General features: G+C 41.7%; 1 protein-coding gene across 1 annotated transcript; it reads left to right on the forward strand.

Moving 5' to 3' along the window:
• Positions 1-6: 6 nt before the first annotated feature.
• LOC125976218 (mitochondrial coenzyme A transporter SLC25A42) lies at positions 7-4427 on the forward strand. The gene is made up of 8 exons (XM_049732235.2): positions 7-262; positions 522-670; positions 2104-2215; positions 2415-2440; positions 2741-2907; positions 2974-3090; positions 3177-3328; positions 3419-4427. The coding sequence occupies exons 2-8, from the start codon at positions 584-586 to the stop codon at positions 3742-3744; spliced, it is 987 nt and encodes a 328-aa protein (XP_049588192.1). The 5' UTR covers positions 7-262; positions 522-583; the 3' UTR covers positions 3745-4427.
• Positions 4428-13544: the final 9117 nt, after the last annotated feature.

A 13544-nucleotide genomic window follows, 5' to 3' on the forward strand; every position in this document is an offset into this window, starting at 1 on the left:
GAGAAGGCGTATTGTCAACCCCAAATAATCTGGTGTGCTGCAGCAAAGGCTCAAGGCAGATTCGTTTCCTCGCTTGGATCGAACTATAAATAGGAGCTGATCAGTTTCCCCGATCATTTCCTCGAAGAGAGGAGGGTGGAAATTGCAAATCAACACGAAAAGGCTTTGGACTTGAGTTGCGCGTGGAGAGGACCCCCCCTGCGCAGTGAAAACAAGACGTTCATGCAGGACTGTTGACATAACACGTCGAAAGCCTCTTAAGGTATGGTACAAAATGTAGCGTTTTATCAAAATTCTTGATTTATCGCTTTGCTAGGTTTTATTTCAGATGTGTGGTCGAAATGACATATTTATTGTATTCGTCATTAGGGACATACTACCGCCCTTGTTTACGTCCCAAATTGAATACAAGATTGCATTGGCATGCGCAGAGCGACTGATGATTAAAAAAAAAAATAAAGGAAACAAAAAAGGGAAGAAGCATTGCTGCATGATGTTCCTTAGCAGTGCATATTTTGCAGAGATCGATTTGCTCTGGTTCCGAATCATGTGTGTGGGTCATCATCACCAGTGAGGGACACTCATGGTCCACCGCGTGCACGACCACCAAAACCGCATGCCAGTCGCCCAGGCCACAGTTCTGACCCTGCCTCCTTCCAGCAAAACAAAGGTGAGTTAAAAAAAAAAACTCACGTTCTTGTATTACATAAGAGATTCAAGGTTGCCTATTTGTAGTCTACAATATTAAAGACCCCCCCACCCCCACCACCAAATTAATCGCCCGTGTACGTGCGTCATACTAGTAAATTTGTGAAAGCATTTGATCCAACCCAACGTGCAATTTAAAAAAAAAAAACGCATTTAATCCACAACTGCTCACGAAACACAATGAACATATTATTTAATTAAAGACAGATTAAACGCAACTGGTGGGAGTTTTAAATGAATACAACATGTGCCCCCCCCCCCCCCCCTGCTCAGCTCAGAGTTGTTATTGCGACACTGCCTATGAGAGCATACCACAGTCAGTCGGCTTGCCTCTTCTGGCGTTAGTGGCTGGCTGTAAATAGCAAGAAGGTATATCCGGTCTAAAACTGGGTCAGATTCTCCCCTATAGAAAGCAGTTTGAGGCTATCGATCCGTTCCAGTAAAACCGACACCGAACTTTTATGAACAGTCCACGTGATGTTTTTTACGTGACATTTGAACATGCATTCCTGTTAAGAGTAAAAAAAGGTTGGCCTGATTCCCTCTCACATTCTATAAAGATGCATGATATTTTTGTTAAAAATTCAAAATTGTCAAGAGATAGAAATTTAAAAATAACTTCTGGCCTCAATAAGAGTTGTGAAATGGCTGTGTGGTTGTTGTGGGGCCACGCTTATCACTTATGAGTGGCTGTTTATTAGGCTCAGCTGTCCTTGAGGTGTGGAAAAGGAGGCACGTGCAAGCATGTGCATGCATGTATGACGTTTAACCTCCAAAGTTGGACACAATCAGTTGTGTGTGTGTGTGTGGTGGGGTCAATAAACAATAAACAAGAATTGCTATGATCACATAATCACAAACAAAGTCACAGTGTGTTCAAAACAAGGACAGTGATGCCACATAGTGAAACCTAAATAAAACTCCAAAGGATGCTTGACACAGAAGCAGTGTGTCAATTATTGTTAGCATTTACTTGGTGAAATCAGTTCAGATTTGTAAATGATAGTTTATTGTTTATATTCAACTGAACTGTCCGACCTTTTGCCTATGTCACAGTGTTTGCCCTGGAACTGTCTCGCGTTGTCATCACAAAAAAAGCACATAAAAAGTTTTACATCCATGATAATAGTTTACACTTGAGGCTTTTTTTTTTTTTTTTTTTTTTTTAGAAAATGTAGTTTGAAGAACAAATTATCTCTCTGGTGACATTTGCTTTGGACAATGAATGTGTTTTAGTGAAGCGCTATCTCGCTTTGATAAAGCGAGGGGTCATATTGTCTTGTTATGGTCGGCGATAAGCAAAAATGTCATTGCTAGTTGGGTTGAAAACATTAATTTCAAATTGGATTTGTAATATTCTTGATAAATATGTAATTGATGCATCCTCACCAACAGGACTTGAGGCCAGCCTTTATGGCGTTGGACTCCCTTCTGTGCGGGGCGTTCGCCGGGGCCGTCGCCAAAACCGCCATCGCGCCCCTGGATCGTACCAAGATCATCTTTCAAGGTAAGGGGTCAGAAAAAGAACATTCCTGAGATAATGGTGTCAAGGTTTTGCACATATATTATTTATTGACATCGTGTTTTCTTCGCTCGCTACAGAATGTCTGATGTAACTGTTAACTACCTGCTAATCCTCTTAGTAGATGTTTAGCCTACATGGGGAAAGTTGGTTGTTCTAATCATGTTGTTTTTCCATTCCTTAGTGTCCTCAAAAAGATTTTCAGCTAAGGTGAGTTTGAATCCCAAAAAATCTCCACTGGGTTATATATTTTATTTTATTAAGCATTATATTGAAAATTATAATAAAAAAAATCTGATTAAATGTCAGAAAATTTTATTTACAGCTTTCTTAAAAGAAATTTAAAAAAAAAACTAAATAAATCACACTTAACAACTAAAGCGAGAGCCCTGAAGCATACTACTACTTTTTCTTTATTGCTACTTTGGAGCCATTCAAAATGACCTATTGAATCTTATTATTGGTTTGAGTGTTATGGTACATTAGGGAACATTTCTTGCGTCCTAACAGGAGGCGTTCAGGCTCATCTACTGCTCGTACATGAAAGATGGGCTGCTCAGCTTGTGGAGGGGGAACTCAGCCACCATGGTGAGGGTCATGCCGTACGCCGCCATCCAGTTCTACTCCCATGAGCAGTACAAAAAGCTGCTGGGGGGCCACTACGGATTTCAGGGAAAGTAAGTGCCACCAGACGATATTGTATTAAGTTTCCTATTTGTTGCCGTAACACGTCTTTGTTTCAGGGCTCTTCCGCCGTTGCCGCGATTGCTGGCTGGCTCCTTGGCGGGGACCACGGCCGCCATGCTGACGTACCCGCTGGACATGGTGCGGGCCCGCATGGCGGTTACAGCTAAAGAAATGTAAGTGCTCTCTGCGTGTAGATGAGATGAGTCGGGAAAACTAAAAAAAAAAAAAAAAATGGATCTGTCTAACTTCATTTTGACAGGTACAGCAACATCATGCACGTTTTTGTGCGCATTTCCCAAGAAGAAGGCTTTAAGACACTCTACAGGGGCTTCACTCCCACGATTCTGGGCGTCATCCCCTACGCAGGAATCACATTCTTCACTTATGAGACCCTCAAGAAACTTCACACAGGTACCTGCAGAAATATTTTTACATCTTCATCCCAAAAAGAGCATGGAAGCTAAAGCCCTGTTTATCTAACCACCTTTTCTGTACTTCTAGAAAAAACAAAACGAGCTCAGCCGTCCACCGTGGAGCGCTTGGCTTTTGGCGCTTGCGCCGGCCTGGTCGGACAGTCGGCCTCCTACCCGCTAGACGTGGTCCGCCGGCGCATGCAGACGGCCGGGGTCACCGGCTCCACCTGCAACACTATTTTGGGCACCATGCGTGAAATCTTGAGCAACGAAGGTGTCGTGCGTGGATTCTACAAAGGCCTGAGCATGAACTGGCTTAAAGGGCCTGTCGCCGTCGGAATCAGCTTCACCACCTTTGATATCACAAACAACTTGCTTCTCAAAGTGCACCAGATGAGCTTCTCCACACACTAACTCAGCACGGTTTGGCTCAAAAACAGACTTTTCATGAGACAATAATGACTATCAAGAACAAATGTGTTCCGTGTTTGCACTACTGTATGTTCTTTCAAGATAATCTGACTTTGCCTTGGTCATCTTGGATTTCAACATGGTTTGTGATGGTTGATGATACTATGGACTGAACAAATCTAATTGTCATTTTCTTGTCAGTATTATGACTGCAACTCAATATGCAATTATTTTTTTCCAAGGTTCTCATCTCATGTATTTTTGACTAACACAAGCAGAAATGAATCTGTATTATAAAAAAATATATCAAATTATACATATTAATAAATGTTTTGGGTTTATAGAGCAGGTTTACGCTAAAATATACGCAAATGAACTTTAAATGCGGGATTTAAGCGGGCCTTTCATTTTGAGAATCAACAAAACGTGGAAAATGTGGTGGGACATGCTTTCATTGGATAAATTTACAACTAAATATATGTGTGGAATATTTTCGAAATATTATAGCTACACTTCATTTAGTATTTCCAATGATGTATATTTTGTGATTTGATGAGCTAATGAATGGCCATTAATCATCAATGCAAGCAATGCTTCGTTTGTCCACAAGAGGGTGCCGTGTTACAAGTTATAATACTGTACAGGCTTTGAACGTAAAATAAAAATGTGAAAGTTGCACATTCAAACATGTCTTGTTAACATCAGTTTTGACTTAAATAGCGAGGAATTTGTCATTGATGATTCGTTACAACCATTTAAGGTTCTTTCAAGAATTAAATTTAGTTAGAAGAGTCCTCAGTTTGCGACGGTTTTGACAACAGTTTTTGTTTCTTTTTTTGATTTGGATTTGTGTTATATTTATGCGCAGCAAGTATTTCTCGTACACATATTTACTACAGGACGCATTCGCCCAGTAATAGCACTAAATGTTTTTTTTAATATAACATTAACTAAATTAAATATAACATAATAATGTTCACCTCTAGGTGGCAGCAGAGAAATACGCCAGCGTGTCGTGGGTGATTGTAGTCACCTAATGGCCTAAACTTGACCTCCTTGCCCCCTGAGTTCCACCCTCAAGGATGTAACTTCTGTTTTAAAACTATCTATCTATCTATCTATCTATCTATCTATCTATCTATCTATCTATCTATCTATCTATCTATCTATCTATCTATCTATCTATCTATCTATCTATCTATCTATCTATCTATCTATCGCAATCTTGTGAATTTCAATTTAAAATGTAAATGCCTCATTCACCCCCCCTGAAATGAATGAACCAATATCCTCCATTTCATTTTCCCTCTTTTTTTCACAGGCACCGAGCAGATGGATGGATGGGTGAAGGGAGGGATCCAGTCCTCCATCGCTCATCCCCCTTGCCTCTGACCTTGACTGTGAATTATGGGATGTCCTGCCAACCGACAGACAGACAGGGCGCATAGGCCTGGTATTGCAACAGCCGAGACAATACCACTGGGTAGATGCTAGTGTGGTCACGGGGCGGGTGATTGAGAGAAAGAGGAGGAGGTAGAGGAGGAGGAGGACAGAAGGAAAGATGCTTCTTGAAGGCGCTGTTGCCATAGGTAACCTGGACCTGTGCCAAGAAGAAGGGGCGCCCGAGCATTTGCATGTATTCAAATGTGCATGAATAATTCACTTTGGAGCCCTGCTCCGTGCATGGCGGACAGTAGCTGTTCACACATACACAAAAAAGAAAAGAAATGTGACGGCTGGAGAATAAAAGCATGCCAAGACGTGATTGGGATGCACGCAGCATCATATTTCACATGGTGAGATTTGACTGTCTGGCTCTGAACCACAATGAACGCTGCATTGACGGGCTGCTTTGATTGCAAAAGGTCAAGGAAGGCTCTTCCAGTTTGCGCAGTTTTAACTGGGTTCTCTGGCCTCTTCTCAGATTCCAAAAACATGTTAGTATTCAACCAAAAAATGAAACCACCACATTTTTTGCTACACTTCAATGGCCATTGTGCTGCTCCTTCTCATATGCGCGCCTTGGCCTACAGGGGGCAGTATAATATAAATATTGTATACGGTCATAGTCTCAGATCCTCATTAAGCTGCAGTAATATTAATCATTCCTCGCAGAGGATAAAAAATATGTGTTACTCCAACATTTGCGTTCAAATATACATTGCTTAAAGGATTGTAATCCTGCAACAGAAGGTCACGTGTATCTCAAGGCAGCACCGTATTAGATGTCATTGCCTCTCAAGTACATAAAATATTCCGAACATTTGAGAAGAAGCTCTCGGTATGATGCAGCCAGGTTTGGAGCGCTACAGCCAGCGTGATAAACATGATTAACGCGCCGGCGAAGGCATCCCGCGACGGCACTGCTGATGTATTGGATGAGAGTGTAAATATTAAAGTATGAGATTGTGTGTGTGCGTGCGCGCGTGAGTGCGCACATGTCGCATGTGCCAACCAGCTCTGGACGGCGTCCAGTCGCAGTCACTTTGATGGGCGACTCAGGACTGGAGCCACTCTGCACTAGACAGCGTTCATAAATCCAGCCTGCATTCAAACACCTTGAGAGGCATTTTATCCAACATAAACTGTCCTGTAAAGGCCTCTCCTGTAAACTCTACTTTATGGATGGAAAAATATCATATTGGGACTTTAAAACCCTACTTTGAAACCCTAGCCCTTTTTGGAATTCTAATTTGAAACACTAATTTAAAAAATAACTCTTCAAAAGAAACTCTTGCCTTAGTTTAAAATCCTAATCTGAAACCCTAGCTCAAATTTAAAAGCCCTACTTTGAAACCCTAGCTTTGAAACACTAAACCTAGTTTAAAAGCCTACATTGAAGCGCTATATCTTGTTTCAAACCCTAATTTGAAACTGAACTTTTTAAAAATATTTTTTATTTAATAAAAAAATTGATTAAAATTTAAAGTTCTACTTTGAAACCCTCACCTTTGTTAAAAAAAAAAAACACTTTGAAATCCGATCACTAGTTTCAATCGTTCTTTGGGTTTGAACTGACAGAACTGTCAGAACTAAAAAAAAAGACAATACAAATTCACTTAGCTCGCGAACAAAGGGGATTCACAAAAATATAAAGAAAGAAAATAGCATAATATTTACCTCATTGGCCACGTTCACAATAAAATAAATAAAATGTCCACAAAATCTTATCAGCAAAAAACACGACTGGTCATGTTGACATTTTGTGCATCGATTAATTGCGTCCCTTACAACATATACATGTGGAACAAAAACCAAGTTTCCTTTTTATCAAAAATGTTTCAACCCACAAGAAAAAATATGACTTATTCAACATTTTAACACAAAATAATGTGTTTATTTATTTATTGTTCTTTTCAACCCAAATAAAACTTTGAAATAAATAAATCAAACCAATGAGAGTTGCCTTTGAAATCTAGCTCTAATTCACAAACCCTTCTTTGAACCCTTTGAGCCCGTCTAAAACCCTTGCCCTACTTTGAAACCTGACTTGACACATTTTGATGGTCGCATTCATCCTCCATCATCCTTACTACTGTTAATAAATTGTGACCCTACTTTGCGACCCGAGCCCTAATTAGAAGTGCACTAGCTCAATATGTATCTATGCTAAAGTGCTGCGGGGACATTCCGCTCTCTGTGTGCTCTTGCGCAGTCTTGTTAATTTTTACAAGATCCAGCACATAGGGCCACTTATTGCTTGGCAGCGCTGTTAAAAGCTGCGGGGTCAGTGCATTACTGAGCTGCTTCCATTAGAGGGAGTGTGCACGCCGGCCCGGACCGCACTCAATCAAACACGCTGCAATGGCTGCACTGCAAAGACTTGAGTCACGTGACTCAGACTCGACTAAAAAAAAATGAGCACGTTCAAACGTGATGAAAACCCGCAAGTAGCGCCACCTTCAAGGAGAATAAAGGAAGTAGCGTGGCTAATTTACCATGAAGGCAAAGACAGAATCTGAAATTGGTGGAAACGTGTAGTAGTAAATTGTTTTTCACCGCCAGGGTTACAGAAAGTTGGGATGTGTTCATCTTCCATCCTTCTTTTCCACACTGAAATCATCTCCAGTGGGTGTTTTGGGCTTCTTGATGGTTTCCATAACAACGTGACTTGCAAAGATTCATGGTGGTCATTATGAACATGCATGTGTGTTTCCTACAAGGAAAAGAAAAGCGAAGGTATGGATGGATGGAAGGCCACGGCGTGTTTTGCATGAGAATGGCTCGGGGTCCTGTGAACCTTGTGCTCCCTGCGCGCACATTCAATGGCGGCGCCACGGTCAGCGTGACAAAGTGGGCCCCGGGTTGTCTTAGGCACACACGCCACCCGCCCACGTCCACGGTCAGTCCACTGTGTATACACACTGGGCTAAGGCAACACATTTTATGAGGCGTCTGGGGAGGGCGGCCAAGTTCAGGGTAAGCAAAGGGACGAGTGGCCGAGGGTGCATTTTTCTAGAATAGCTTTGCTTCAGCAGATTTAGTGAATGTTACTGTTCTCTTTACAGTATTCACAATAGTCTTTGTCGGTTGCTAGGCGTTTTGACTCCGTCCAATGAAAAACGTTCATTTTCTGTCGCGCTTGCCCAATCTTGGGTCATGTTGGATGAGCTGCTGCGTATCCCAGCAGTCTTTGTGTCTGGTACACTCTGAACTGGGTGCCACCCAATCAGACGCCATAAAAAAAACTAACAACCATTCACTCAACATTTGAGGCTTATTAGAAGGTACATCAAATAACAAAAATCTAAAAAAAAATGCAAGCACACATTTGTTAATTAAACAAAATGTACATTTCAAAGCAGAAATGCTTAGTAAATCATCAAGTTTGTGTGTTTTACTGCTTTGTGTCCTGCTTGTCCTCCGTCGTTAAAGGCCTTTGTGTTGCTAACTGCCCAGGATGTTAACAACACAAACAAACAGTGGGGAGACAATTACACGACAAAGGGCCTTTCCCACCTCTGCTGCTTCCCCAGGAAGAGTTAATAAAGTCAGTCACTAAAGCAGTTGCTCCATTAGTTCAGGTCTTTAAAGTTGATAGAAGAAGGGAGGATGTCGGTAGAAAGGAAAGAATTTAAAAAGAAACAGATTTAATTTAATAATTTAATTCTGATCCTGTATATAATTTTTTTTTTTTGGTCTTTTCCCTTTGAGGTTGAATGTCAGGCGGCGTACGGTTGCCCAGCTCTGCTTTCACTCTCAACACAAGTCACACGCCAACTCCATGTGACATGATCCGTAACTCCATCTATAGGTGTTACGCTATCATTCCCACCATTTAAAGAGCTTTTCCACCTCCTCGATGACCTCGGCTTCGCCTCGCCGGACACCCAAAATGACCTGATGGCCACTGTACTCCGAGTGTGTGTGTGTGCACACGGAGGTCATTCCAGTATTTTCCAAAGTGTCCATGGAGTGTGAGGGAATCCAGCATGGCCAGTGAGCATGTATATCAGGCCATCTCACGGCTGGCTGGAGGCACCCCGGGTGGCCCGCCGTGGTCGATACTGCACTGGTGACTGGACACGCAGAATGGGATAATCTCCTACTTTCTTTCACACACACATACACACTCAAACTCCATTGTACTGACACGGCAACAGAGGCCCGCCTGGCTCGCCTTCTAGGTCAGCACCAGTCGAGGGGAGGCCGAGGCCTGCGGAGTTTACAGTGAAGATACGGTGTCTCAACAGTATGAAAATATTTCTGAATATTACTATGCTGTCGATATGTGCTACTGCACTATTTGCGTTTCTATAGGATTACATAGACGCTAGTTTAGTGAGCCTATCTATGGCTTTTGCATTCTGTATTAGCATTGAGCTAGTAAAGATGAATAAAGTCTAGACTTTTGTAAGGTTACAGTATGTAATTGTTTAAAATACAAAAATCTTTGTTTTACATTCTATAAAGAACCCAAATTTAGTCAAAAAAAGAACCAATGCAACTTTTGGTGTGATTCATTTGACCCCAAAAAGTTCAAATGAAACCCCAAAAAGAAGTACTCACTGATACCAAGCACCGATACCACTGCTACTTTTAATCTATGAAATTTCAATTCAAGTGGTAGGAATGACAATGACAAGAACTTGTGCCCAGGACATTTCTTTCTAATGCTTTTGCCTTAAGTATCGGTGACAGGTATCAGCAGCCTCCATGAGTACCCAATACCTTTAAAACAAGGCTGGAATCGGCCCGATACAATACCGGCCTGATATAATACCTGATATCGGTACTCGCCAATCCCTAATTTTGGTAATATAAAGATTTAAGGTAGCACTCGGGCTTAAAAAACAAAAACTATCTATTGCTCACCACCCCCAATGTGTGTGCGTGCGATTATGAATAAAAGGTTTCATTCAACAGTGGCAGCTTGCTTCACCGCTTCTGCTGATCGACCACAAAGACGTCTAATTGACACCACAGATTTGGGTCGGCGGCTTGAAACGTTCCCATTCCAATCCTTCAGTCACCGCTCAAGTCATCGCAAACAACGGGCGTAAACGGCACGCCGCTATGAACGACCATAATGGGATCTGTTTATAGGCAGTAGGGATGTTTTCATAAACGTTAAGAGAAAATGCAAAGCATCTCACTTTTATAGTTGTACTACCAGCACATTTATGAATACAAAATGTACAACAACAAAGGTGTGGTTTGAAGTCATGCATTTATTGGAAATCACATCATTCCATCATTCCAAAGAAGTAATCCTGGTTTTTATGATTTAAAAATCTAATTTTATCAAATGAAGAGAGGAAAAATGATCATTGTATTTCATTTTTTTCAAAAAATATTTTCTTTTTCTGAGCAAAACAAATGAATTCCATACGTCTCCATATCTTAAAAACAACTTTTCAACTAGGGCAACAAATCAAATTGTAATATTTTAGCAATACATGCTTTTAATTAGACAAAAAAATCTGAATATAATAATAAAAAAATCTGATTAAATGATGATACAGTACTAAAAATACATATTTTTTTATCATTTAGTATTCTTAAACATACCTTTTAGAAGCTTCATCAATATAAAGTGATCACATCCAAAAAGACCGATCATATCATGACATATCAAACTTGTAACATCTGAATGTGGACATATAAAAAAAAAATCATATAAATATAAAGATTGCACTTAGTTGCATGTGTTCCCGTCCAAGAGTGCAGCTTCACATCGTCATGGCGACAAATGGTGGCTTCATCTGTGGTAGAAAAAAAACAAAAAAACAAGTTCAAATCAGTGTGTGGTCACTATAGGGGGAAAAAAGGAAATGCTGCTTATAACAAACAAACAAACAGAGGAAGGGGCCAAGCTTTGACATATGTCCATGTGTGTGTGTGTGTATTTGCTCGTGCGTCTATCAGCTGTCTGCATCAATGGCGCGTGTGTGTGTGTGACCCCCACCCCCTCCACTCTCCCAACCGGCACTGGTAGACAGTGACGGGTCAGGGGTCAAGATAGAGTCTGTCTGGGTTTACTGGCTGACCCTAACGCCTGCAGCATCAAAACACACGCACATAGACATCTGAGGGGGGGGGGGGGGGGGGGGGGGTGTTTTGCCCCTTTACCAGACTAATATCACCTTTGGGATTAGGTTCCAGACAGAAATACACTGACCCCCCCACCCGCCCTAAACACAAACACGCGTTGTATGTGCTTGGTCATAAAACCGTCCGACATGCTGCTGACTCTTTAAGGAGCATCTAATGATAGTTTCGAGGAATATTGGCTTCGTCATGGTGAGAGAGGACGTTAGCTTTTTATGCTTACATAAGTAAGGGGTCAAGTAAAGGGGTCACATGAAAAACTGCCAAGCTAACATGCTAACCCCCCAAAACCAAGCTGTGGAAGATGCTTTTGGATGGAAAGTCAAATCCAACAAATCTGAGACGACTGAATCCCAGCTCAGAAATAAGAGGTCAAACACCAGAGGATCAGAACACAGAGAGGAGGGGTGGAGGACTTCGTCAAATAAGCCTGAGTGTTAAACCTGATAATCCGCCTGCATTATTACAACATCTGTGAGGTCTACTGCGGCTCTGATGGTGATTAGCGAGACAGATGTAAACAATATCCAGGCTGAATAGGAGGAGGAGAGAAGCGGGACGACTGGAGACGGAGAGGCAAAGTGGGGAATATAAAAGAGGCCCGAGCTAAAGATTTAGAGGTAAAAAGTGAGGCGACGCCGGCGAGGAAATGGGCGTGATGTGCCGGATTTGAGAAGAGGAGAGCTTTTGGGGGTGCAGCCCGAGGAGGAGGGGGGGTTTAGGAGCAGCAGATTGGGAGACGGGACACAAGGGAGAGGTTGGTTAGCAGGCTGTAATTTATGCAGAGTGAGGCTGACGAGTGGAGGGCGTCTGGTGGGACCCCCTCAATAGGTCTGAGGAGTCAGGGGCGCAGCTTTTTCTTTTGAGGGGGGGTCTCAACAGGCTATGCTAGCAAATTAATGTCCTATCGAGGTATGGGTACAGGGAGGGTTTTTTTTGGGCCTGCCATGTTTGTAGACTATGCGCAGATTCTATGGTCGAATGCGCTTGATGCAGTCAGACACTTTAATAGCCTTAACGCAACACATCCAGCGAGCATGCGGACAAACAGCGTATGTGACACAAATGACACCGTATGTGATTTAAGGTGCGGAAAAGACACAAGAAGGTTGAAAATGAAAAGCGTGACCCCGGTGTGGCACTCAAAAGTGAAAAATAACGCCACTGTCAGTAACGTAAAGGTGGTGTCGCCGTATGATACAACAAGTTAAGTGTCGCTTTGGAAGGCTAAGTGGTAGGAAAATGCGTTGAGAAAGGCTTTGTTTTGGTTATTTGTTTTGGAGAGCAAAAAACAACAACACAAAATTCACCTTCAGACATTTTCTTGCAAAATAACAATTTGACAGCCGCTCTCACCATCACCGCACAACTGATGGAACATGCACATTACATAGAGCAGATATCCTGCTTCAAAACAATATCTGTGTGTGTTTGTGTGTGTCCTGAACAGGAAGAGTCTCAGCATGACAGTCGAATGAATAACAATGAACTTGCACATCGAGATTCAAATTTACAACAGGATAGATGAACTGAAAAGACCCATGTGTGTGTGTGTGTGTGTGTGTCTGTGTGTGTGTACAACGTTGAGACAATCATATGATCAAAGTGCACACACACCTTCACATACTCCATGTTGCCCTCACTCGGATGCGGCGAGGGCCCCATCGTAGTCAATCCCTGTGCTGTCCATGTCAAGCCTGATGAGAAAAAAAAGAGCAAAATAAAGGGCCTGCATGGCTTATTAAATCAAGACCCCCTTCCCCAACACACACATTTAAATAATGGATTTATTCAATTAATAGTGATCTAAACTTGACGTGTGTGCTACGGAGTTTCCCATTATAGCATTAAGCTAGCAGACATTAAGGCAAAGTTATTATATGGCTGTTTCAAAGACACAAAATGCTATTCTCTGTGTTTTATATTTAGTTTGACAGTAAACCTCAACTGGGAAAGGCAATAAACAATTTGAAATCTCTTTTTATTAGAATTGTTTAGTATCTCCCAAACTGCTAGTTTCTCGAGAGAAAAGGAGTCAATTATGACTTAATTCAGCTTTAAAGGTATTAAATAGGGCACTTTTTCCGTTTATATTTTGCGGTAGGAGTACATCAAAAATAAAATAAAAATGAGGAAAAAAATATGGGACCTTATTTCATACTGCAGATATTTCAGCTGTGGATTTTATTAGCAGATAAACTGACCCCGGAGTTGTTGCCGTGACAAATTTAGAGGATGGAGGATTCCTGCAA

The sequence above is a fragment of the Syngnathus scovelli genome, chromosome 10 (assembly GCF_024217435.2).
Source record: "Syngnathus scovelli strain Florida chromosome 10, RoL_Ssco_1.2, whole genome shotgun sequence".
Lineage (NCBI taxonomy): Eukaryota > Metazoa > Chordata > Actinopteri > Syngnathiformes > Syngnathidae > Syngnathus > Syngnathus scovelli.

Coding starts and splice junctions, on each gene's coding strand:
- LOC125976218 (XM_049732235.2), top strand. CDS start 584: ATGGTCCACCGCGTGCACGACCACCAAAACCGCATGCCAGTCGCCCAG. Junction 671..2,103: donor CTCCTTCCAGCAAAACAAAG/GTGAGTTAAAAA, acceptor CCTCACCAACAG/GACTTGAGGCCAGCCTTTAT. Junction 2,216..2,414: donor TACCAAGATCATCTTTCAAG/GTAAGGGGTCAG, acceptor TCCATTCCTTAG/TGTCCTCAAAAAGATTTTCA.